At 42.7% G+C, this 25200-nt stretch overlaps 2 protein-coding genes across 7 annotated transcripts in view; one reads left to right on the top strand and one right to left on the bottom strand.

Annotated features, from left to right (window-relative positions):
- The window catches only part of ARFIP1 (ARF interacting protein 1), a 41810-nt gene extending 28709 nt beyond the window's left edge, over positions 1–13101 (bottom strand). The window contains exons 1-3 of one of the 6 annotated variants that reach the window (XM_083457480.1): positions 7123–9535; positions 6043–6743; positions 3139–3507 (exon numbers count right to left, since the gene is read on the bottom strand). In XM_083457480.1, the coding sequence (XP_083313606.1) occupies positions 3139–3246 (108 nt within the window). In that variant the 5' untranslated portion in view covers positions 3247–3507; positions 6043–6743; positions 7123–9535. Of the gene's footprint in view, positions 1–3138; positions 3508–6042; positions 6744–7122; positions 9536–12530 lie in introns of those variants that run through there. The other 5 variants (XM_083457479.1, XM_083457484.1, XM_083457481.1 and 2 more) reach the window with 5 other exon arrangements.
- A 2894-nt stretch (positions 13102–15995) lies between these two features.
- On the top strand, positions 15996–17546 carry TIGD4 (tigger transposable element derived 4; the record flags this gene model as incomplete). The annotated part of the gene is made up of 1 exon (XM_083398080.1): positions 15996–17546. The coding sequence occupies one exon, from the start codon at positions 15996–15998 to the stop codon at positions 17544–17546; it is 1551 nt and encodes a 516-aa protein (XP_083254206.1).
- Between the last annotated feature and the right edge of the window lie 7654 nt (positions 17547–25200).

Raw genomic sequence — 25200 nt, 5'->3', positions numbered from 1 at the left:
GTAATAGTCATTCAAGCAGACCTGCCTTGCCACAGATCAGGTCACATCAATCAGATGTAGCATTCAGTTCTTAAAGCAATGGCATGGTTTGCACGTCATATTAAACCATAGTTTTAACCAAACTATGGTCTGATGTATGCTGCTTAAGAGTTCCCAAGGCACTCCTCTCTGTGGCTTCTACTTGTCTGTTCACTTGATGCTGAACCATGATTTCATAATATATGCTAGCAAAATCCTTACCTACTGTGGTTGGTTTCATATACCCAGTTGGCTATGAAGCTCTCTGCGTGACCTTGGGTAAGTAATAGTCTCTCAGCCTAATCTAATTCACAGGATTGTTGTAATGATAGAACAGACAGAAGGGAGAACCATGTACGCCACCTTGAGCTCCTTAGAGAATCACAGAATTGTAGAGTTGGAAGGAATCCCAAGGATCATCCAGTCCAACCCCCTGCAATGCATGAATCCTGCCCACAGAAAAGTTGGGATATAAATGCAATAAATAAACAAATCTTTTCTGTTTTCTGCCAGTAGACAGATTGTAGAAAGAAGGCTATCATTTATGCACTTCTCTCTTTGATCATGTATGTCTCCTGAATAAAATCCACCTGCCAACAACATGCAATCCTATGTTCATGCTAGGAAATAAGGTATTGCATCACTTTCCGTAAGTGTAATACTTTTTCTATGATGTAATCAAAAGCATTGCTCTATGCAAAAACAAAAAACCAATAAAAAGTTTCTCAATACAAATTAAAAGACACTTCATAAAACTTTAGTACACACTATAAAATCTACAATGCATTATATGACTCTGGAGGCACGAGTAGCCTTTGAGCCTACAGCTATACAATTCAGCACAACAGCACCATGTTCTAAAATTTAAGAAGCCTAAACACAAAATGCCCAAAATCACATCAGTCAGGTCAAAATTTAACCAGCTATGATTATTTTAAATACTTTTATATCACAAGTCTTGCTTATTTAGGGTTGTGTTCCCTGCTTTTTCAAAGCCAAAGGGAGACACCACCAAACTGTACTGAAGTCTGACTCAATATAAAAACTTACCCACGGTACATTCCTATGTAGCCTGCAGTCTCCTCATCCCCCTCCACATACTTTTAATCTGGTCTGCAACACATGTGCTGTCTTTGAGGGATGCTAGGTGAGCTTAAGGAAGACAGATTGATCTGCCCCTGCTTTGGTAGTTTCTGGGTAGCTGCAGAGGAAAAGGTTTATCTTCCTCAGCAGTGAGCATGGAAGCTGAGTCAACTTCTGGAAGAAGGAATGAGTGTCCTACCCTTCCTATCACATCTCACTTTACTGGGTGGAAAGGGGACTTTCTTGTGTTTTGATATTGTGATTTCATCCTGTGAATTGCCCTGAGACAAGCAGGTATGGGGCAGTATACAAATTTATCATAATCTTCATCATCATCATCCTTCATTTACAGCCAGTACATGTCTATTCAGAAGTAAGCCCCACTGAGTCCAATGGAACTAGCTTCAATCCCAAACACACTTATGTAGTGTAGTGGTTAGCAAGTCCCTTTAGGACCAAGGAAACCAGAATTTGAATCCCCACTCAGTCATGAAGCTCACTGGCTGACCATGCATAATGTCGTGCTTTGATGGACCCGACCCCTGCTAGAGTGAAAGCAGCATGGAAGATTTTTGTGCTCCACATTCAGCCAGGCAGACTTCTCTCCCTTCTTACCTTGGGCACTCACCAGAGACATGCTTTGCCACTGCCCTGGTGATGTCCATTTTCCCCACCTAAATGAATGACACTTCCTTCCTATGGGGACAAGCTGCATTTCGGGATAAAACAAAGCCAAGCCTCTACTCCCAATACTGAGTAGCCACTACTCACAGGGTTCTTTACAATGTACAGACTCTTCCTCCAACATTCGCAGTCAACCATCATGTGAAGCAGTTTACAAGTTAAAAAGCAATTCAATAGAGACTCTGTTGGGTGCAGCCACCTTCGCCTGATGTTTGTGTTTCTCTTGATCGAGTCATTCCAGAAAGAGAATGTCCCTGCCCACTACTGACATGCAGCTGCCAAGAGATCAGCACCAAGTGGGAGTATGGCCCGTTATAGAAAAATAGAACTTCCCACAACTGTTCTAAAACTTGCAGGTGTAAGTTCTGGTGGACTGCACTATGCAGAGCTTGCCATAGTACCAGGGACACAACCATAAAGGCTCTGCCCTTATCCTAAGATACAACTAGCACAACTGACGCAGCAACAACTGGATATAATCACCTGAAAGTGGCCTGGAGCATTTTGCACCAGTTGTAGCTGTTCAAGGACAGACTTAAGAGCAGGATTCGTCCATTTTTTTGTGTTCCACATCTTAATAGGACACTTTGCAAGAAGTTACTCAAGCACCGAATAAGCTCCTTACCCGAAAAGGGGAAGCTGTGCCCTTACAATAAAAGCTGAAACTGTAATAGTCTCTCAAATTCGGGATCAGACTAGGCAACGTTTTCAATCTCAAAATAACTGGTAGCCAAAGATCCATATCATGAGGGTGCAAACATCCGAGATGGGTATGCTATCTCCCCTGTCTTCTACCTGGCTGACTGCATGCTTTTCAGCTAGATCTTGCCCAAGAACAGCAGTGGGCATAAGTGGGAGGTAAGGGGGGGGGGTATTATGAGATGTTATGTACCAGGGCATAGTGATGAAAGACTTACCAAACCATCTAGCATCTGTGAATCTATCTTATTATTAATTATTTCTCTATAAACACACAAGAATCTGGATCAATATGTTCACAGAGGACTGTCATGTGTATCTTTCCTGAAAAAGCACCAGATGGCCCCAACCACCCAAAAACCTGTGGGGACAAAAATGAGGCTGAGGGACAACAAAAACCCTTGCAAGGTTATCTATAAAATCCTCATTGTTCCTATGCTCTGACAGAATACTTTGCTGTTTAATGGGGCAATACAAAATCAAATGTAAAAAATAATTTGTTTTCAGTTAATCATGTTTTGAATTTGACAAATAATATTCTGTTATAATCAAGAACAATTAAAACAGAGATTGGTTCAATTTCCCCGCCAGTCTGAGCCTGTTATTGGATTGGTTGATTATAAATAGCTACAACCACTTGTATCACCCAATCACCTCAGAGTCAGACTGGAGTTCTTCTGGAGGCTGGTGAAGTTCATCAACAGTTTCAGGGTTCTTGCTGTTTTCTGACATACCTGAAAGTGAAATAAGTTGAGCATGCATTGAGTTCTTCTAAGTAACTAAATTATGGGCTTTAAGGAAGTTCCTTCAAGATATTTACAAACCTTTCCAAGTATATGTATCCAAATCAGTACACTTTTCACTGACTAGCAAACGTTATCATGAAATGTAAATTACTTTTACTCTCTTTCATAGCACAAGGGACAGAACAACAAGAGAATGGTTAAGGGCTCCCTCAGCTAAGCTAGACCTACTAATTAAAAAAATACAAATGTTCCCAAGCAATCTAAAAACGAATTACTTCTTGGCGAGAAGATTGAAGAAGGTACTAACAGAGGAGATTCATAAAGATCAAGCAGGCTTTCTCCCAGGAAGACATCTATCAGAGAACGTAAGAAATATAATTGATATTTTGGAACTTTTACAGGAAAATATAAATACAAAAGCGGCGCTGATATTTGTGGATGCGGAGAAAGCCTTTGACAATATCTCTTGGAGTTTTATGAAGAAGAATCTCCAAGGCATGGGGGTAGGCCAAGAATTTGAAAATGGTATAGGGGCAATCTATTCTGAACAAAAAGCTAAATTAATAGTAAATAATGTTTTGACAGAAGAGTTCAGAATAGAAAAAGGAACACGACAAGGGTGCCCAATTTCCCCACTACTTTTTATATCGGTCCTGGAGGTGTTGCTGAATACGATCAGAAAGGACCAATTGGTCAAAGGGATACAGGTCGGAGCTAAACAATATAAATTAAGAGCTTTTGCAGATGACCTGGTTTTGACGTTGCAGGAGCCAGAATCTAGTGGAAAAAAAGTTTTAGAACTGATTCAAGAATTTGGCCAATTGGCAGGCTTTAAATTAAATAAAACAAAAACTAAGGTTTTGACAAAAAATCTGACAGAAATTGAAAATGAAAGGTTTCAGAAAGAAACAGGTTTAACAGTAGTGAAGAAAGTTAAATATTTGGGAATAACTATGACAGCAAAAAATGGGAACTTATTTAAAGACAACTATGAGAAGTGCTGGACGGAGATAAAAAAGGATCTAGATACGTGGTCTAGCTTGAAACTCTCACTACTGGGGCGCATTGCTGTAATTAAGATGAATGTATTGCCAAGAATGCTGTTTTTGTTTCAGACACTGCAGATTATTGAGAAAACTGACTGTTTCAAGAAGTGGCAAAAAGATCTATCTAAATTTGTCTGGCAGGGCAAAAAGCCAAGGATAAAATTTAAAATATTAACAGACGTTAAAGAAAGAGGGGGCTTTGCCCTGCCAGACCTAAAACTCTATTATGAAGCAGCAGCTTTCTGCTGGTTGAAGGAATGGCTACTTCTTGAAAACACAGATATATTGGATTTAGAAGGGTTCAATAATGCATTTGGCTGGCACGCATATCTATGGTATGACAAAGTTAAAGTGCATAGAATGTTCAAAATTCACATTGTCAGAAAAGCACTGTTCAATGTCTGGATTAGATATAAAGATCTTTTGGAAAACAAAACTCCAAGGTGGTTGTCTTCAATGGAAGCTAAGGCAGTAAAGAGACTCAATATGGAGGCAAATTGGCCGAAGTATTGGGAGATTTTAGAACAGGATGGTGACAAACTGAAACTGCAGAGTTTTGATAAACTAAAAAGTAAAGTCCGAGATTGGCTTCATTATTATCAAATAATGGAGGTATTTATAATGGACAGAAAAATTGGCTTCCAGGTGGAAAAATCAAAATTGGAAACAGAACTATTAGAACCTAAAACAAAAATATTGTCTAGAATGTATAATTTGCTGCTGAAATGGAACACACAGGATGAGGAAGTGAAATCGGCTATGATTAAATGGGCTCAAGACGTTGGCCATAACATAATGTTTGCTGACTGGGAAAGGTTGTGGACCACTGGAATAAAGTTTACGGCATGTAATGCCTTAAGAGAGAACATAATGAAAATGATATATAGGTGGTACATGACACCAGTCAAGCTTGCAAAAATGTATCATATGCCTGATAACAAATGCTGGAAATGTAAAGAAGCAGAAGGTACCTTTTTTCACCTTTGGTGGACGTGCCCAAGGATTAAGGTTTTCTGGGAAATGATTTATAATGAATTGAAAAAAATATTTAAATACACATTTAGAAAGACCCCAGAAGCCTTTCTCCTGGGTATGGTAAACCAACAGGTTCAAGTGAAGGATAGAACTTTTTTTATGTACGCTACAACAGCAGCAAGAATACTCATCGCGCAATATTGGAAGACGCAAGATCTACCCACGCTGGAAGAATGGCAAATGAAGCTCATCGACTATATGGAACTTGCAGAAATGACCGGCAGAATCAGAGACCAGGGAGAAGAGATGGTGAAGGAAGACTGGAGGAAATTTAAAGACTATTTACAGAAGCATTATAAAATTACGAACGTTTGAGGTTATCAGATTGAATGTAAAAGAATGTTATTATAAAAATGACAATGTTAAAGAAAGTATATTTAATAAGACATAGGGAAATGTAAGGATAAATAAGACAATAATATTAATCTGAACCAAAGATACGCCAGAGGGAAAGAGTTTACTACCAGAATATAAGACCTAGAATACAGAGTGGGAAGGCATGGGGAAGTCGCAGACCTAAGTTAATGCTGAAGAATATAATGATATAATATTTGTTTTTAACTTTTTTATTCTTACCGTTTTTATTTTTCTTTATGTTTTTGTATAATGTATGTATTGTTTTTCTTTTGCTTTTTTTCCTTTTGATGTGTTTGTCGATTTGTTCTTTTTTTTTGTTTATTGAATGCGGAAAATAAAATATTATATGAAAAAAAAAACTAAAAACGAATTACTATTAGTTCTACCTATAGATCAAAATGCTGAGACTAACACAAGAAACTCAAGGTCACAATGCTGTATACCAGCACCTGAGAAGCTTTTTCAGTATTAGATATCCACAACAATATTTTAGATACAGGTAATTTACAACTTATGCACATTTAACCCTAACCCTGCCCCCTGCTCCCTTTCCGGGGCCAAAATCCGCATACACGTCAGCGGTCACACGCCAATCAAACCTACATAGCCTCATGACTATCAGTTTGGAACTGAAACAGGGAAATCCAAAAAGTGGACAGTACTTTCTTCATAACAAGGGACTTTTTTAGGTTTGCAGAAATGTTTTTAGTTGTAAGGGGGGAAGCCCCCAGAAGAACCTAATCCTTAATTGCAGGACCTACAGAATACTGAAGGCAGCTGAGATACAGAATGTTGAGTGTTATTAGATAAAAAGGGAAATTGTTCTGGGTGAGCTTGTAACAGCTCTCAACGTTCTATAATTGGGATTAATTAGGGGGATTAAGGTCAAAGAGAAGATTGTCATGAGGTTAAAATAAGGCTCTTCTCCAAACTATACAGGGAGGTTTCAGGTGAAGGAGGAGCAGAACTAGTACTATTTTTCTTTCCCTCTCCAGAAACCTCCCCCAGCCCCCGAATTTTAACAATGGATAGATCAGTCCACTTGTGACCTGGGTCAATTTTACATGCATTTACTCTTAAGTATATATATATATATGGGACGCGGGTGGCGCTGTGGGTTAAAGCCTCAGTGCCTAGGGCTTGCCGATCGAAAGGTCGGCGGTTCGAATCCCCGCGGCGGGGTGCGCTCCCGCTGTTCGGTCCCAACCTAGCAGTTCGAAAGCACCCCTGGGTGCAAGTAGATAAATAGGGACCGCTTACTAGCGGGAAGGTAAACGGCGTTTCCATGTGCGGCTCTGGCTCGCCAGAGCAGCGATGTCACGCTGGCCACGTGACCCGGAAGAGTCTTCGGACAGCGCTGGCCCTTGGCCTCTTTGAGTGAGATGGGCGCACAACCCTAGAGTCTGTCAAGACTGGCCCGTACGGGCAGGGGTACCTTTACCTTTACCTTTTACTCTTAAGTATGGTCAGTCCTATCTCAACATTAATCTGATTTTAAAAAGAAGTCCATACAAATATTCATATTTAAGTATGAATTTTATCTCAATGTACATATTCCTAAACTTTCTACCCTAAAGCACATTTTTAAACACATGCTGGTACATTTTGAACCAGGAACTGTACTGCAAAATTATGTTCCAATTCATAATTTAAGCCTGTGAGATATGAATTAGGTCATCTCCTTTAAAAATACATAGTCTTCATCTCTACCACTCTGATACACAGCAAATTGATCGGGTTTGTTGATGATAGTCCACCCAAATCTTTTAGCATTATACAGCACAAGAGGAAAATGTTACAGGAAGGTGGAAAAGAAAGAAAGAAGTTTTCCTTTATGCTGCAATTTACCATCCTCTTCACACTAGCCCCTGACTAGTGCTATAAAGCTCCTGTTCCAGAACGATTAGATCCATAAACAAGAAGGATCTTTTGGAAATTGCAGAAGACTATGCTGCATACTATACTTTCTTATTTAATATGTGTATGCTCCCACTTTTCCTGATTAAAAACCCTCCCCTAAACCTAAGTTTTCCTAGTTCCCTGCCAAAACTGAATGCTGAGCAAACACTCTGTAGGAAGGTTATATAGAGGGGAACAGGAAGACTGACTGCTGATGCCTTCAGTGCCTATTTACAACTAAACTCAAGAGACCTAGAGCATCTAAAGGCACTATCCAACTAAGGCTACAATCCTAGCCATGTCTTTTTTGAAGTAAATTCACTGAATTCAATGCAGCTTACATTCAGGCATGTGAGGTTAGGATTCCAACCTTAGCTATACTCAAGAGTAGACCCACTAAAAGCAATGGACCTGTCCACTGCAGGAATCATCATTTCAACACTATAACCAATTTAGAATGTTTTATTTATACTGTATCTAATTAAAAGTATTTCCATCACATGGCTACATTACCTAGCATACAAGAACACGCTGAACGTAAGATAGTGAAACTGAATCACATGGATTACATTACACTGATGTACATCTTGCTACATTATCATAGCCAAAAGGCAGCACTTAAAACTTTTCAAACCTTTAACAACTTTTAAATGCCATTTTAAGTATATAAACTCACCCGCTAAAAAAGAAGTTAATGTTGGCACAATAGAATTAGCAGATATTGCACTATGCACTTGAAGCCCTTCAGAAACTTGAAAAAAATATAATTGTTAAATATTTGAGTCCCAAGGAACAACACTAGTCCCCTTTCTTTTCAGATATCCAGGCTGCTGGAAAGCCCACACTGTTTCACCCCATATTCAGCTCTTACTCTTTGCTGCTGCTGTTGAAGACTCTGACCATATGGTCTTACCATTCTAGACCTCTTTAAACCCATTGCCCCTTTCTTTCTCTTCTTCCATCAGTTCAGAAAATATACACTGAACTTTTTTAAAAATAATACAATAAAAATCAGGTCTTGTCAAAGACCTTTACTTTATGTGTAAAGGGGACATTATCAACTTGAATATTAATCTAATATTAAACAAACTTTCACTTCATAATGAATTTTCAACAAGCGGAAGTAGTTAGCATTAATCGCTGTTCTTCCGAGGACTGAGGAAGTTAAGCAAAGTTCACTGCAAATTAGTATGTTTAACAGTGTGGTTTTACATGATGCCTTTCTAACCTGCCAAGAACCCACAAATACACTAGTGGTAAACAGAAAATTAAATGTGCAGGGAAGGCTTCCAGTAAGTCAAACTATGCAAGTAATTTTTTTTTGAAGCATTTCTTTCACGGTTAGCACCAGCCTGCATCTAACTTGTGTGGTCAGAGGCGGATTTAAGGGAATGTGATTGGTTCACCTGCGCTGGGTGCCAAGCTGAGAAGGTGCCACAGGGGAAACCACAACAATGACTTAGAATGGAAGGCGAGAAGCAAGGGGGTGCTGAATTTTGGTGTTGCACAGGGCACCTCTGAAATTTGAAAACCCGAAGTCTGCCACTTGTGGGATGTAATATGAGTAGGTAGACAGAAACAAGATTTTGCGGGTGAGCATACATGAAGCAGTGACTTGGCCATGTTGTACCACACATCAAACAGTTCATGCAGCCTGCCACATCCAAGTTTTCATTTAGGTTATGCTGAAACTCAATGTAGCAGTCAAGCCTCATCTGTTCATTGTCTTAAAGAAGCATCTGAGTATCTTATCTTAGGTTGGATTAGGATTTCCTATATACCTCTTCCCATCATTTCCCTGTAAAACTCCCCTTCCTTGTCAGTGGGTGTAAACGGAGAACACCTAACGCATGGATTGGCAAACTAAGGCCTGGGGGCCGGATCAGGCCCAATCGCCTTCTAAATCCGGCCAGTAAACGGTCCGGGAATCAGCGTGCTTTTACATGAGTAGAATGTGTCCTTTTATTTAAAATGCATCTCTGGGTTATCTGTGGGGCACAGGAATTCATTCATATATATATACATATATATATATGCTTTCGTAGATTTTCACGGGTACAGGAATGCAGGTTTTGGTGTCCTCGGGTGTCTTCCCGTGTAAAAGTTGGGGTGTCTAGGCGACGTTTCGACGAGGTCTCACTCGTCATCTTCAGGCTGGTGCTTTCGGCTTCTTGTTACTGGAACAGAGCAGGATCTTAGTGTTTGAGTTCCTATAAATACTGTTGAGGAGGTGTGGTGTATAGCCTCCAATGTTCTGGGCAGAGAGGAGGTTCCCAGGCTAGTGTGCCTTTTCTTCTTTTGTTCCTTAATTACTTGAGGGATATCTTGAGTGATTTCTTGAGTGATTTCCTGAATCCCACTTAGGTGGGTCATTAGGTGTGGATTAGTTGCTAAAGCCTTCGTGTCTTGAACTCTTGAACTTTGTGAAGAGTTTTTCTGAGAAGATGGCTGTACTGCACTTGGTTGTGCTCTGGCTTGGCTTCGTGTATAGGGGCGAGCTGTGGTTTTGTGGCCTGTGCCAGCCAGATCTGTGTAGGGATTGCAGGGGGGTGCAGCATCCGGAGGTGCCACCCTGGTTTGGCTACTGGATGGTGTCTGTAATTTATCTGTGGAGAGGGTCTGGGTTTGGGTCTGGTGTGGTTGATTGGTGATGGCGTTCTGTGTGCCTCTGGATCTGGTGTCAGATTTTGTGGGGAGGGCTAATTTCCAGATGTCTGGCAAGCGGGATGTGTCGTCACGCTTGTTCATGTTGTGAGGGTGTTTCTCTATCTCGATGGCTTCCATGATTATTCTCTTGTGGTGATGTTCCATGTTAAAGAGCAATTTGGAATCTGCAAAATTAATTTCGTGCCATCTTCTCAGAAAAACTCTTCACAAAGTTCAAGAGTTCAAGACACGAAGGCTTTAGCAACTAATCCACACCTAATGACCCACCTAAGTGGGATTCAGGAAATCACTCAAGAAATCACTCAAGATATCCCTCAAGTAATTAAGGAACAAAAGAAGAAAAGGCACACTAGCCTGGGAACCTCCTCTCTGCCCAGAACATTGGAGGCTATACACCACACCTCCTCAACAGTATTTATAGGAACTCAAACACTAAGATCCTGCTCTGTTCCAGTAACAAGAAGCCGAAAGCACCAGCCTGAAGATGACGAGTGAGACCTCGTCGAAACGTCGCCTAGACACCCCAACTTTTACACGGGAAGACACCCGAGGACACCAAAACCTGCATATATATATATATATATATATATATATATATATAAAATATAGCCTGGCCTTCCACAAGGTCTGAAGGACAGTGTACCGGCCCCCTGCTGGAAAAGTTTGCTGACCCCTGATCTTGGCACAGGAACAAATAAAGTCTCACTACCTACCAAGCCGAATCACAATTTGTGGACCTGGAAGCACAATTAAGCAATCTAAAATATTCCAGTTCTTTTACCAGAAATCTCAGAACTATGTCATATTATGAATCATTATGATCCCATAATATATGCATGCTATAAAGCCCCCAACAATTTCCTTCAATAAAACAATATCGTAATGGCAGAATGTAGACTATATATATGCCATTACTTCCTTTTTACACTAGCTGCCTAGTTTTTATTTATTTTTAAAAGTTACACCCTGGGTCTCAAATACAGGCTTTATTTGGTTCTGTTGTTTCTGCCTTTTCTTTTTGTTTTTTGTTTTTATGAGCATATTTTAATATTGTGTGTTGCTTTGGGGGCTTTCCAAAAAGTTGCCTAAGATTTTAAAGAAAAACACTGGTGGCAACTGCTGCTCCTTGTAGCATGTTATTAAGCATAAAACTGTAAGAACTTACAAATATATATACTGTACAGCAAACATCATGGAATTAAAGCAGAAATACAACACAGAATTACGTGCATGCTTTTGTGATTAGCCTTGTGTTTAAAATGTTTGTCTCTAAAGACACAGGAAAACATGTCTTAAGGAACAATAAGCTGTGACCTCCACATAAAACTGAAAGGAGAAGCATGCATGGGGCAGGTGGGGGGGGGGGACATTCTTGGGCAAATCCTCCAAGTTCTAGTCATCTATAAAACCAGAAAAGCCACAATTCCAGAAAGAGTTTGTACAATACACACAGAGTAGTGTACTCTGCAAGATGAATGCTGCGGTATAAGATGTGCAAGAGGAGACCCGAGTACATTATTCAACTAAGCAGCAGCCACATTTCTGCATCTCACTGTATTTTCAATGTACCTGCAGAAACCATTCCATGTCTGTTTCCTATGGATGACTACAGTATTTCCTAGCTTGACAATCAGCTTCACGTACTGACTTTAGAGATGTCACTTCCACCCTAACAATCTTTAAGAACTGATCCAATACTGTATTAAATTTCTTCATAAGAAGACATAACCATTCAAGTTTTAAATCCCAGACAGTACTGAACTACAAGTTCCATTTCACAAGGAAGAAAACCACCTTTGTGTGAACATAGCCCCAAACCTTTCATCTATAACTCATCCAAATGGCCGGGAGTCATGGATTCTGGGGAAGCAGGGCAGAAAGCAGAGTGCATGGCCAGAACACAACCCCTGAGCAAAAACAAAGCAGCAGCAACTTCACTTTTGGAAGTCAAGGGTGTGAGCACCAAGGAACCTAAAGATTTTGTGTGTGTTTTTAAAGGCTAAATAAAGTGAGAAAGAGAAGAAAACCAAAAAGGGCGTTTTTCCATGAGCAGCTTTGTATTTCTCCGCTGAGCACAAGTACTTCCTCCTGGGCACAAACACATCAGCTTTACACCTGCCCTTTGCCCCACCCTCCAGGAGATAAAGACCAGGAACCCTGAGTGCGCACCAGGATCCCCTTCCCGACAGGCCTCCCAAGCGGATTTGTTACCTAACAGGCGAAGGTCTAATCTTCCCGCATCGTCCTATACCTCCGTGCTGTGACATTTAAAAAATAAATAAAAATAAAGCAACACCTGTTGAGCCACCGCCTGCCAGGCAGGCTGCAGCGGATAGGAAACGGTCTCTTCCGAGAAAGAGCGAAATGTGGGGGGACGCGCCCTTCCCTCATACGTGGCCTAGGCCCCGGCTGAAGCTCCGGGGCCGCAGCAGGAGGAGGCCAAGAACACCGGCCTGGCGCCGCGGGCGAGGAGGAAGGAGCGGAGTAACGGGAGAGGCGGCGGCGGCGGCGGAACGAGAAGGGCTTCGGCGAGGGAGGCGCTGAGGGCTCCGCGTCGGTCCTGTCTGAGGGGAGGGTTTTTTTGGGGGGGGGGCCACGGCGCTCATCTCTTCGTCACCCCCGCCCCCAGCAGCCACCCACCACACCCTTCTTCTCCTCCTCCCTCCCTCACTTGCCTTCAAGCTCGGCTGCTTCCAGCTGCTCCCCCCGCAAAAGCCACGGAAACACGGCCGAGCAGCTTAAACGGAAAGCGCTCGCGAGGAAACGGGCGCCGGTTACTTCAGCCTCTCTCTCTCACTCCCTACCCCCCCTCCCCGCCCTGCTTGCCTCCCTGAACGGCTGCACCAACCGGAACTGCCTGGCCGGAAGTAGAGCGTCCGCTTGCTGCTCTGTAACCTTCCGACGGGGCCGCTCTAGGCGGCGGCAGCAGCGAGGGGCCGCTTCCACGTTGCTGTCACCATGGCAACAGCATCCGGGCCTGTAGTTTTGCGACCGGTCTCCCCCCGACACACACACTTTCTCGTTTCTCGCCTGCGACAAGCGAGCCGCGGTTGCAGACCTAGTAGAAAAAAGGAGGAGCTCCTCCGGTTTAAGGGCTCCTCCACTTCGAATTGCGGCTCGCCCGTGGGAACGGGAAGCGAAGGGTGTGCTGTGTGTGGTTTTTCCTTTCCCGCCCTCCCAGAGGTGCATTCAATTGCCTGCTGCAAAAACAAGGAAGAGCCTCGTTTCACCCGGGAACTTCCCTAAGCAGGGTTGCCTAAGCAGGGTTGCCTTCAGGTGTTGAGATTCCAACTAAACATCAGGAACACCTTTCTGATGACGAGAGCAGTTTGACAGTGGAAAAGGCTCCTTTCGAAGGTGGTGGGGTCTTCTTCCTTGGAGGTTTTTAAGCAGAGGTGGGATGGCTGTCTGTCATGGATGCTTTAGTTCAGATTCCTGCATTGCAGGGGGTTGATGACTCTCAGGTTCCCTCCCAACTCTACAGTTCTGTGATTCCTACGAGAGGTGGGATTGTGCTAAGTGGCATACGCAAATACAGTCATACCTCAGGTTGAAGTAGCTTCAGGATAAGTATTTTCGGGTTGCGCGCTGCAGTGACCCGGGAGTAACAGAGCGCTTTACTTCCGGGTTTTGCCGCTCGCGCATGTGCAGACGGTAAAAATGATGTCACGCAGATGCGGGTTGCGTTCACTTCTGGATGCGAACGGGGCTCCGGAACCTGTAACCTGTACAGTGGTACCTCTGTTTACGAACTTAATTTGTTGCGGAGGTCCATTCTTTCCATGCTTTTGCTAATAGGGCCTCCCACTGCTGTGCGACTTCCGCTCACATCCCAGGGCAAAGTTTGCTACCCAGAACACCTACTTCTGGGTTAGCAGAGCTCGTTACCGCAAGCGTTCATAAGGCGACGGTACGTAACCCGAGGTTCCACTGTACACGAGACTTCAGGTGCTGCCGATGGGCCTCCACCGCACCTGATAACACACACACACACACACACACACACCACCTTTAATGTAGCTGCATTCCCCCCCCTCCTGCCACCACCATGGAATCAACAGCCCAACCCACCTTCCCTGCTGTGCTGCCATTGTGGCGTCTAACCTTCGGAAGGGCAGTGGTGCCACTTTAGAATAGGACTGACCTTGATTGCCATCTGTGGTGGCCACCATCTTTGGATCGCATAGATCATTCTGTTCTGGGTAAATTAAGACGGTGGGCAGCCACCATAGATGGGACCTAACCATGGCTTCCAATAAAAAGCAGCAGTGCCATCCACTGCTAAGACACCACCAGGGGAGGGAGGTATCAGTGAGGACAGTGAGTTGTGGCATAGCTGAGTTGAGCTGCAGTGAGGTCCTCAGCTAGTGTGCCAGGGCTGCATGTAATTAACATCATGTGGAGAAAAAGTAAGGCTGCATACACTAGTTCTATTCAGTGCTCCCTGCTTAGGAGATATGCACCTAATTCGTAGACAGTGTGGGGGCAAGCCTGGCACACATGCTGCAATGGCAGGGCTAGCACACATGGCTCTGCTCTTTCTTCATGTACTGTTGATTGCATGGAGAATATCATGGCTAAATAGAATTCAGTGAAGAATGCAAGTTGGAATCAGAGTCTATATTGTGGCTGGAATAGGTTGGGAGGGGCAGTCACCTCTCTATTGATGTAAGAGGAAGTGGAATAATGTGCTGTACTCCTTTTTTCGGGAGTAAAGTTACATTGATGGCAATGGTGGAAACAATGGCTGAGTGAGTGTAGGATTTGGACTAAGCCACCCGCCCAGCTTCCACACTTCACCCATTACAGGCTCTTTCCCTGTGATCACTCCTGACTTTTCTGCATTCAGCGTAAAGGCCTGAATAAAATTTCAAAGCATGTTCAGCTGAGTGCATTCTCCCATCAGATCTTCACATGGAATGCTTGATAGGACATGATTCTACTTTTAGAGCACAAGTGGTGAACCTCGTGCCAAATTTGGCCCTACAGGGTTCTCTGTTTGGCCCCCAGGACTCTCCACAGGCCACACCCCTCACCAGGCCTGCTCAACACCCTCCTTGAGTGTTTTGCCCTGCTAGAATGTGCCCTTGAACTCTGACATTGTAGAAGAGAGAGGAAAGCATGAGTATATGGAGAAACTAGCCTTCTGGTTAGTTGCTCTGCTCACTTTTGCCTCAGACTTCACCCCCCACTGGCCTGTGGCCCCAGAGGACTGCTCAGAATAGACAGCAGCTCTTGAGCTGAAATAAGGTTCCCTAACCCTGTGCCAGGCATAGAGTGGGGCGCCAAAGATCCATGTTAAAACAGCTACTGCAACAAATAGACACATCTGTCAGCACATCTCTCAAATTAAAGCAGCAGTACTGACACGTTTTACATATAGTACAACTGTAGTTACGTTTCACACTTTATTTTGATGTGAGATAAGAAGATTCCTAGTTGCAAAGTACTCAATTCATTAGTCCACATGTTTGAAGCTCAGTCTAGAGAAGTTATGGAAAATATTCTTATTGGGCAAAGATACCAGAAGGGCTTGTTTGTGCTCATTCCTTAACTGTGTGCTTGTGATATACAAGAATATACCCATGGCATTGCTACTCTAACTCTGTGACGTTTATTTATTAACACAGTGACGTTTATACCATGAGATCAGGGTACTCATTTGAAAGCCAATCTAATTAAAGCACTTGAGGATAGCAAGGTGACAGAACGAATGTCTCTAGATGCATTTGAGCCTCTGAGGGAGTTTGGGGGTTGTACCATGGCGGAGTCTTCAGATGCTCCCTCACTTCTGCCTGCAGTAAGGAAGAAGAAAAGCTTATCAATCAAGGACAAAATTAGTATAATAGCTGCAATAGAAAGTGGCAAGAAGAAGGCAGACATTGCGGAAAGATATGGTATAAAGAAAAACTCCTTGTCCTCCATCATGAAGAACAAAGAGAAAGTTTTGGAAGCCTTTGAATCATGGCAATTTGACCCTAAAAGAAAAAGGTTAAGGACTGCATTTCATACAGATCTGGAAAAGGCCCTGGTGAAGTGGTACAGAATGGCTCAGTGTTCAAATATACCAGTGAATGGGCCGATGCTACGCTTCCAAGCTAATGATTTTGCACAGAAACTTGGACATAACGATTTTAAATGCAGCAATGGCTGGCTAGATCGTTTTAAAGCAAGGTATGGACTGGCATTCAGATCTCAGCCAGTTGTAGCTACTGCTCGTACTACTCATACCACTACTGCTACCACTACAGAGGATACAGCAACTGCTTGGCATCAAAATATTCTGTCTTACTATTTAAAGGTCTATCAGCCAAATGATATATTTAACATGAAGGAGACAGGATTGTTTTATCAGATGTTACCTAGTCCTAGTTTTACATTTAAAGGAGAAACATGCTCCCTGGGAAAATTAGGCAAAGAAAAAATAACTGTAGTGGTTGGCGTAAATATGGATGCTTCAGAAAAACTTCCGTTGCTTGTTATAGGAAAGAACAAAACTCCCTGCTGCTTTCAGGGTGTCACATCACTGCCTGTGGAATATCAGTCAACTACTGTGGCACAGATGTCTTCAGAGCTGTTTGATCAGTGGGTGAGCAAACTTGACAAGAGATTTCAAATGCAGCAGCGTCACATCATTATTTTTGTGGACTCTTTGCCTTTTCACCCAGAGGTAAGGAATTTGAAGTCTATCAGACTTGTATCCTTCCCTTCTTGCTCACCCTCCAGGTTTACAGCTGTGAAACAAAATATCACCAAGAGTCTGAAAGTAAAATACCGGTGCCTTCTTCTCAAGAGATTTGTAGACTGTGTTGAAAGTGGTAAGGAATTCACGCTGACTTTGCTTGATGCAGTTGACATGTTATACCTATGTTGGAGGGCTGTATCTCTAAGGACAGTTGTTAAAAGCCATAGCAAAGAAGGGTTTAGATCACAAACTGGGGAAAACATTGATGAGGACACAGAAACGGAAATTAATTTTGATTTGGCTGCATATGCATCGGCAGCAGGAGTTGAGTTTCCAAAAGGCTTGTCTTTGGAGGAATATGTAGCTTTCAATGATGACTTGATAAATTGTGAAATGCCTCCTAACACTGAAATATCACAGGCTAAAAAAGGTACTTCAAGTGGAACTTATGAGAAAGATGAAGGTGATGACTTTCCAGGATGTAAACACCCTTTGCCATCAAAGAAGGAGGCCCTTACTGCTTTGGATACTCTTCGAAGATTTCTTAGACATCAAGATCTGAAGGAATCTCTTCATACTTCCTTCACGGTTCTGGAGGACTTTATTCATCTTGCAGCATCTAAATAAGTACTTTAATGGAAACTACTAATTGCTTAGTTCGTTTTAAAAATAACTCTATCATATATATCCTATAAAATTTGAGGCCTATTATGCTAAACCCGGCCTATGAGCCATTTATGGTGGATTTTGCTGTCTCCATGGGACTGCAAAAACCCGGAGAGCTGTCAAATGCCCACCACATGGCTGGTGGATTGTGTCTGCCTTGGCTGGTCACAAACTGGAGAGGCCCAATGAACAATGCAAGATTTTGTGAATTGTGTTGCAATGGTGCTACCCTGATCCATAATTCTGTCTACGCTCTCAGGTTACAATTGTATTCTTCTCACCCCAGAAGAATTCAGAGTAGCATTTGAGGCTCACAACAACCCTGTAAGGTAGATTATGGCAAGAGATTGAGATGTATCTTTGTAAGCGCTGCTGTATAACAACTAGTTTACGTTAATGCAAGTTATCCTAAAATAGTAGTTTTTCTTTCTGCATTTATTATTATGATTAGATATTTATTTATACCCCGTCTTTCCCCTTGATGGGGCTCAAAGCAACTTACAGATGCAGTGGTACCTCGGTTTAAGAACAGCCCTGTTTATGAACTATTTGGTTTACGAACTCCGCAAAACCAGAAGTAGTGTCCCAGTTTGCGAACTTTACCTCAGTCTAAGAATGGAATCCAAATGGTGGAAGGGCACCAGCGGCAGGAGGCCTCATTAGGGAAAGCGCACCTTGGTTTAAGAACGGTTTCGGTTTAAGAACGGACTTCCGGAACAGATTAAGTTTGTAAACCGAGGTACCAGTGTATAATGTTTTGTTACTGCTTGCTGTTTCTTTAGCTGAAGATGCTTCCCCACCTCTTCCAGTCAGTAGCCCTTCAGTGGAATCTTGGCATATTGCTTTGACAAGCGACTCCCCACCATCTAACACATCTAATATTATACCCCTAAAGAGATCACATTGCAAAACTAACTGTGAGATGCATAGCAGCAAAGTGGGTCAGGTTTGACATGGATGTAAAATGTGACTTGAGCTGCCAGCATGAAGTACTTTACGCAAAGCGTGTTAAGAAAACACTAAAATAAATGAAATATTTAAGACTAGAATGTACTTACAACATTTCACTGGCTCTGTTTCACATGATGCAGACTAAATAAGTTATTTTGTTATGAATTAAATCAAGTAATATTAACAGATAACAACATATACCCACATGCTCAAGCCTTTATAGCAGCTCAATATATTAGGAAGATGTTAAGACCCAGAGGATTCAGACTGGGACCAAACAGACAGCCTTGACACACCTGAATAACCTGTTTAGCAGTCCAACTCACCTTGTCATTCAGACACCTCACTCGGGGCAGGGGGGCTTTAATCAGTTTCTGCACCCCTTTACAGATCCAGGTTTCCACCACTTCCTATCCTAACCTCCTATCTCCCTAAAGCTGAGGAAGAAACAGAACTGGTGAAGAACCAGAGGTCTGCTTAGAAAATGTATACTTAAGTGGGCAACTGGTGCATCTTGGCACCCAGTTGGTGATCTGAAAGAGAATGGCTTGGCTTTCCTAGCATAAAACAGCTCAGTGTGTGCCTGATCTTTGCCCTGCTTTTTTGTTCATTCTTGCACTGGCTCCTGACTGGATCTCCCTTTGCTTTGTGCCAGAATTCTGCCTGCACTTTGGTCTCTGTGCCTGGTTGGACTCCAGTCAATTCAATTCAAAATCCTTTATTAGGCATAGCACACCGCAAATTAACATACAAACATCATATATAGACTGTATAAAATACGGGCTCAGTGAACACAATTTATCCCTGGGTTGGACTCCAGTAAGATGAGCTGATCTCAGACAGAAGCAAAAAACGATCCAAATAACTGGTGGTGTTCAACTAAGTTTTATTAAAAGCAGACCCACTGAAATTAATGAACGCGACCAAGTTAGATCTGTGAATTTTAGTGCGTCTACGCCGAGGAGCATACCACCCAAAATATCAGCTAAATATTTTCTGAGGTGTTCTGGATACATACAAAAAACCTTTCCTACACAGCCTGAAATTTCCAGATGCTTCAGACTATAACTCCCCTGACCTCCAGCCATCATGGGTAATAGATGGGAATAATGGGAGTTGCAATCTGACTGCCTTAAGGAAACCCATTTGGCTCACTCTGACTTTAAAAGTCTACTTCTTTGCTCCTGCTGGCAAATTACAGTGCCTTACATAAAAGTGTGTGTGTGTGCGTGTGTGCGTGCACACACACACACACACACACACACAAGATTCTGACTACTATTCTTACCACTACAGCACATGATGGTGATCTCATGATATAATTTCAGCAGTACTATTTATGGCAGTATTCTAAAACGTGTATCCCAGTACTACAGAACGTACTAAATATATATAAATAAACATAAATAAATATGTTACTCTGCCCATCTGGTTGATGGTTTTCTTTTCTTTACGTTGTTTAATTCATCTTTATAGGGGGGCAGGATCAAAGGCACTTTGCAAAAAATACACAAATTATGTAATCTGTGGAAAGTGATCCTGAGTATGTACTTTGGCTTAAGGATGTAAGAGTGCCAGAGAGCAACTTAGAGGTTTACTGGCAGGGCAACAACTAAGGCTATGCACACATTGCATTTATTCTGGCTCCAGAGTGCTCCCACTGCTGGTTTTCGAAACCGTGTACACGTGACATTAGTCGCAATCCACGTCTATGATGTAGTTTCTCAAATAACAGAGGACAAGTCTGCTCTATCTTCTCCATGACAGCCACCCAGATATTTGAAGACTGGTATTATACCTACCTACTGCCTTAATCTGTACAAGGTAAATTTATGGTGGTATGGTTTAACATTGATTTCACTTATAAAAGAAAGCATTGCTGTTCCCTCATCCCTGCCTTTGTATGTCTTGGGATGTGGTAATGTTGTTTCCTGAGTCATTGAATGACACTCTTTCACACCTGGAAGAAGAAGAAAAGAGAATTACGTTATTACTATTTGAGTTAGGGATAAGGTAAATACATCACCATAACACTGCTCACGAAATGCATCACACAAAGTTTCCGTTGTATTACTTGGCCTGTAATTTTATTTTATTTTTGGGTTGTGTTGGTCCTTCCCTAGCAATGTCCCTGCTCTTCCCCTCTGTTATAAAGCTTTCTTCCTGTAGTTTTGAGGGTGGGCCATTCAGATTTGGTTGTGGTTACTCACAGGTTGCCCCTAGGTCTTGTTGATCCAGTGTGACAGCACTTTCCCCTCCCTGCAAAATGTAGTTATGCTCATAAATCCTACCTGGGTGACTTTAAAAGGTGAACTTAGTGGACCATGAAGCCCCTTAAGAAAAATAAACCTATGTTTGGCAAGTTCAGATACGCAAACAGTGGAAGCAGAAGTAAAAGAATTTAGAGAAACTGTTGGGCATCGACATTACAAAAGAAAAGTCATTTAAAGATTTAGTGCTTCTTAATGAAATTTGGTGCTCTTTGGAGATGCATATTCTGGGATTCATGACCCCAAGAAGCTAAATTCTTTTGAAAACTCCACTTTCAAAACTCTACTTTTGGGGGAAAAAACCCTGCCTGCAGCCCAGCTTTGGTCAGTAGAATGCACACACAGTTATAGCCAAAAGCAGGGGAGGCTTGAGGGATTCATGTTGTTTTTATACAGTACTAGAACTCCCAGGATCCTCTAAGTGGAGCAAACTGCAAAAGAGATACATCTAAAATTAAAGAAATCTGAGCCCAAGAGTTTGTCTGAGTGCTAGAACTAAATGGAATTCACAGTCCTTCCATACCTTTTCCCCAAGGTGTCTTTATTGCAGCAATATATTCTTATGAATTTAATCCTAGCAAGCTATTTAAGCCAGGCAAGCTTCCTGATGTTACTGTCTGCGTGATGGGTCATTAAGAGAACAAAAGGAAGGGGGCTCTGTGTCAGATGCCAAAGGGGTGGTGCCCCTCCTCCAGATCTTAGATAGCTAGAAGGACAAAGCCTGAGTTGGAGAGCAGAGTTTGCTGTGATGTGACCTAGAGGAAAAAGCTGCAGGCTGTAAAGGCAAAGAGAGAGTCAGAACTGATTTCTGCTTGGATCCAAGGCTCTGGCTACAGGAGAAACAAGACCCCCTTGGGGTGTTAATTAATGCTGTGAGCCCCTCCATCTCAGGCTCAGGTTGTATATATGTCTAAATAAACCATATATCATAAAGACACCACAGGCTCTGCTGTGCCTCATTTCCAAAAGGAAACATAAATCCTGGGAAAGTGCCTAGAACCCCTGGAATCTCTCACTGCTCAGAGAATGGGCTGGAGTGCAACACTATTTTATTTGGGCAGGGTGTATGGAATTGTATTTGTTGCCGTTGTTAAGTGGTTGGGAATCAGAAATCCTTGCCAGTCTACTTCAGATTATGTAGTGACCTACCAATAGATTCCATTACTCCCATATCGGATGTGATCCTATGCACACTGACTGGAAATAATCTCCATTGAACATAAAGGACATTGCTTCCAAGTAAACCTGCCAAGCACTGAGCTGGGAAGTCTGATCTAAATTACAGCAATGTTGTTCCTGTGCATTTACAAAGGAGTTAGGCAGAATATGATAGCAATCTTTAGAATTAAGAAACAAACAAACAAAACTGGTTAGTTTTATTTAAAAGAATTAAAAGTTTTAATATTAAAATTTAAAAAGAACCAGCCTCAGCTTTGTTCTAGCAATTGCAAAGATTGAGTCTACATATTCCTCACCCCCCCCCCGCCAGGCATTTACCTTCACCAATTTAGGTTCAGCTTTCAAAACCACCTTAATAATGAAACGCTCCAAGCCCTTAAGGTGCACACCTGCTGCTGTTAACATTAAAACCCTTCTGTAAACTATAGCAGGGCACTAGAGGGCGCTGCTAAAGCAGTAATCAGAGTATACGTGTGGTTTGGTGTGGGGTGGGAACTAAACCACAAAAATATCCAGCCAAAGGTTTAAAATGATATTGGTGGTTTCGTATTCTGCATATTGTTACTTGTTCAATTTTAAACGAACCTAGACATATTTGGTCTCTATCTTGTATACTTCTTAAATATTATGATTGCAGGATCTTCAGTGAAGTTCTATTTTTAAGTTTTCATTTATATCAGTTCTAAGGCAATGCGGTACCTCGTATACGAGGAAAACCCCACCCTTTGGACACATAACCAGGGCAGGGAGCAAACCTGAACAAGCAAATATATATGTATATATAGAGAGAGAGAGAGCACACACCTGAGATATTGAGTGATATTTAAGGGTCACTACTATCTTTCAGCCTACTGTACCTCACAGGATAAAGGGGGAAGCTAATTATGCCACAGGAAGCACCTTACAGGAAGCGTGGGGTTTAGAGAGATGAATAAATAAAGCAAGATGATTGCTTTAAAAAATTGAAAGTTGAACTCCGTGCCCCAATACCACATCTGGCAGAAACACCTGGTGTAGTCAAGAGATGAGAAAGGTAATGTATTTCTGATCAGGGCTGACGTGACCGTTGGGCAGAGGGAGGCAGCTGCCTCAGGCTTCATTTGCTGAGGGGTGGCAGCAGCAGCAGCACCTCCTTGACTGTTCCTCTCTGCTGGAGGGCAGAATTGGGTGTGCCAGGTAGACTGCCCTGCACCCCCTAAACTACCCAGTAGCCCTCAGGTGTGCTGGGGAATGCTGCTATCCTGTTGCCAGCCTTGAAGTCTGCTCTCGGTCCCTTCGCCTTCTGAACATGAAGGCTGGCACCATCTTGCCCTTTGCCTCAGGCAGCAAAATCTCTTTGGCCGGCTTTTTCTGTGGTCAAGGAGCACGCTGAGGAGTAATGCTTTTTTCTAAAGCAGAAGCAAGCCTCCGTTTCATACCAACCATGTCAGGCTTGCCTTCCCTTATACAGGGGTACCTTGGGTTACATACACTTCAGGTTACAGACTCTGCTAACCCAGAAATAATACCTCGGGTTAAGAACTTTGCTTCAGGATAAGAACAGAAATCGTGCTCTGGCGGCGCGGCGGCAGTAGGAGGTCCCATTAGGTAAAGTGGTGCTTCAGGTTAAGAACAGTTTCAGGTTAAGAACGCACCTCCGGAACGAATTAAGTACTTAACCTGAGGTACCACTGTACAAGTGAAAAGCATTGAACAAAGTGAGGCTTTATGCTTGGAGGCCACGGTTCTGCGTACTGCAGCTTTACCTTGTGCTTTCAATGAGCCAAAAAACACCTTTATTGTCTTAATCCCCCCCGTCCATGTTTTGCTGTTGTCTGGTAGTCCTAGCAATGAGTCGAAAACCAAATGAACTGAAACTCTACCAGCTATTAAGGTAGAATGAAGGGCTTTAAAAACGGCACGATCTTGTCCCCAGCAGCTGATGGCCTGCAACGGAACAGAACACAAGGCTTTGCTTCAACCCAAACCATATGCTTTGACTCTGTGCCAGGCTGGTAGCTGCTGCCACAAAAGCACCAGGCAATATGTTTTATAGGCATATTGTTGCTGGGTGTCGACATCTACATGCCAATGCTCTGCGTGCTTTCCCAGCTTGCTTTCTGTTTTGTGTACTTAGCGAGGTGTCCAGGATAACAAGCCAAAAGATGGAGGGAGATACCTTGTTGCTTGGCACTGAGCCTTTTAAGATCAGGTGAGAGTTATGTATAATGTTGGAAGTCTGCAAAGGAGGAGTAACTGCGGGTGCATTTGCACATTCATTTTATGAACCAAAGTCTGTAGGGTGCTTTTGGTGTGTCTGGAGCTGTGCACCATATCTTTAAGAGCACGTGCAAAGGGATCAAATGTAGCTATTTTGGTAACAATCTCCATCCATGTATCTGTCACATTTATTTCCAACCCATTCTCTAAGGAGTTCAGGGTGGGGGAATTGGGATTATCCCATTTTATGGCGTTGGCAAATACTGCAAGGTTGCTTTAGGTCACTTCCAGAGACAACCTGCTCAATGAGCATTCATCCTGCTTTGTTTGAGGGGAGGCCAAGTGACATTGCATCAAAGCAAGTGTTTTTTCCACACTTCCGGTGCATATCGCCATCACTTTCCTTATCAGATTTATTATGCAAGACCTCCTAAGCCAGTATCATCATGACACCCAAATCTGCCCATTTGTTGTTGTTGTTGTTTAGTCATTTAGTCGTGTCCGATTCTTCATGACCCCATGGACCAGAGCACCCCAGGCACTCCTGTCTTCCACTGTCTCCCACAGTTTGGTCAAACTCATGCTGGTAGCTTCGAGAACACTGTCCAACCATCTCGTCCTCTGTCGTCCCCTTCTCCTTGTGCCCTCCATCTTTCCCAGCATCAGGGTCTTTTCCAGGGAGTCTTCTCTTCTCATGAGGTGGCCAAAGTATTGGAGCCTCAGCTTCAGGATCTGTCCTTCCAGTGAGCACTCAGGGCTGATTTCCTTCAGAATAGATAGGTTTGATCTTCTTGCAGTCCATGGGACTCTCAAGAGTCTCCTCCAGCACCATAATTCAAAAGCATCAATTCTTTGGTGATCAGCCTTCTTTATGGTCCAGCTCTCACTTCCATACATCACTACTGGGAAAACCATAGCTTTAACTATACGGACCTTTGTTGGCAAGGCAATGTCTCTGCTTTTTAGGATGCTGTCTGGAGCCGTGCACCATATCTTTAAGATATGTCCATATGTGA

The sequence above is a fragment of the Podarcis tiliguerta genome (genome assembly GCF_965153285.1).
Source record: "Podarcis tiliguerta genome assembly, chromosome: 9".
In the NCBI taxonomy this organism is placed as follows: Eukaryota; Metazoa; Chordata; class Lepidosauria; order Squamata; family Lacertidae; genus Podarcis; species Podarcis tiliguerta.
Note: the sequence above shows the minus strand (reverse complement) of the source record. Positions and strands in the feature narration are given on the sequence as shown.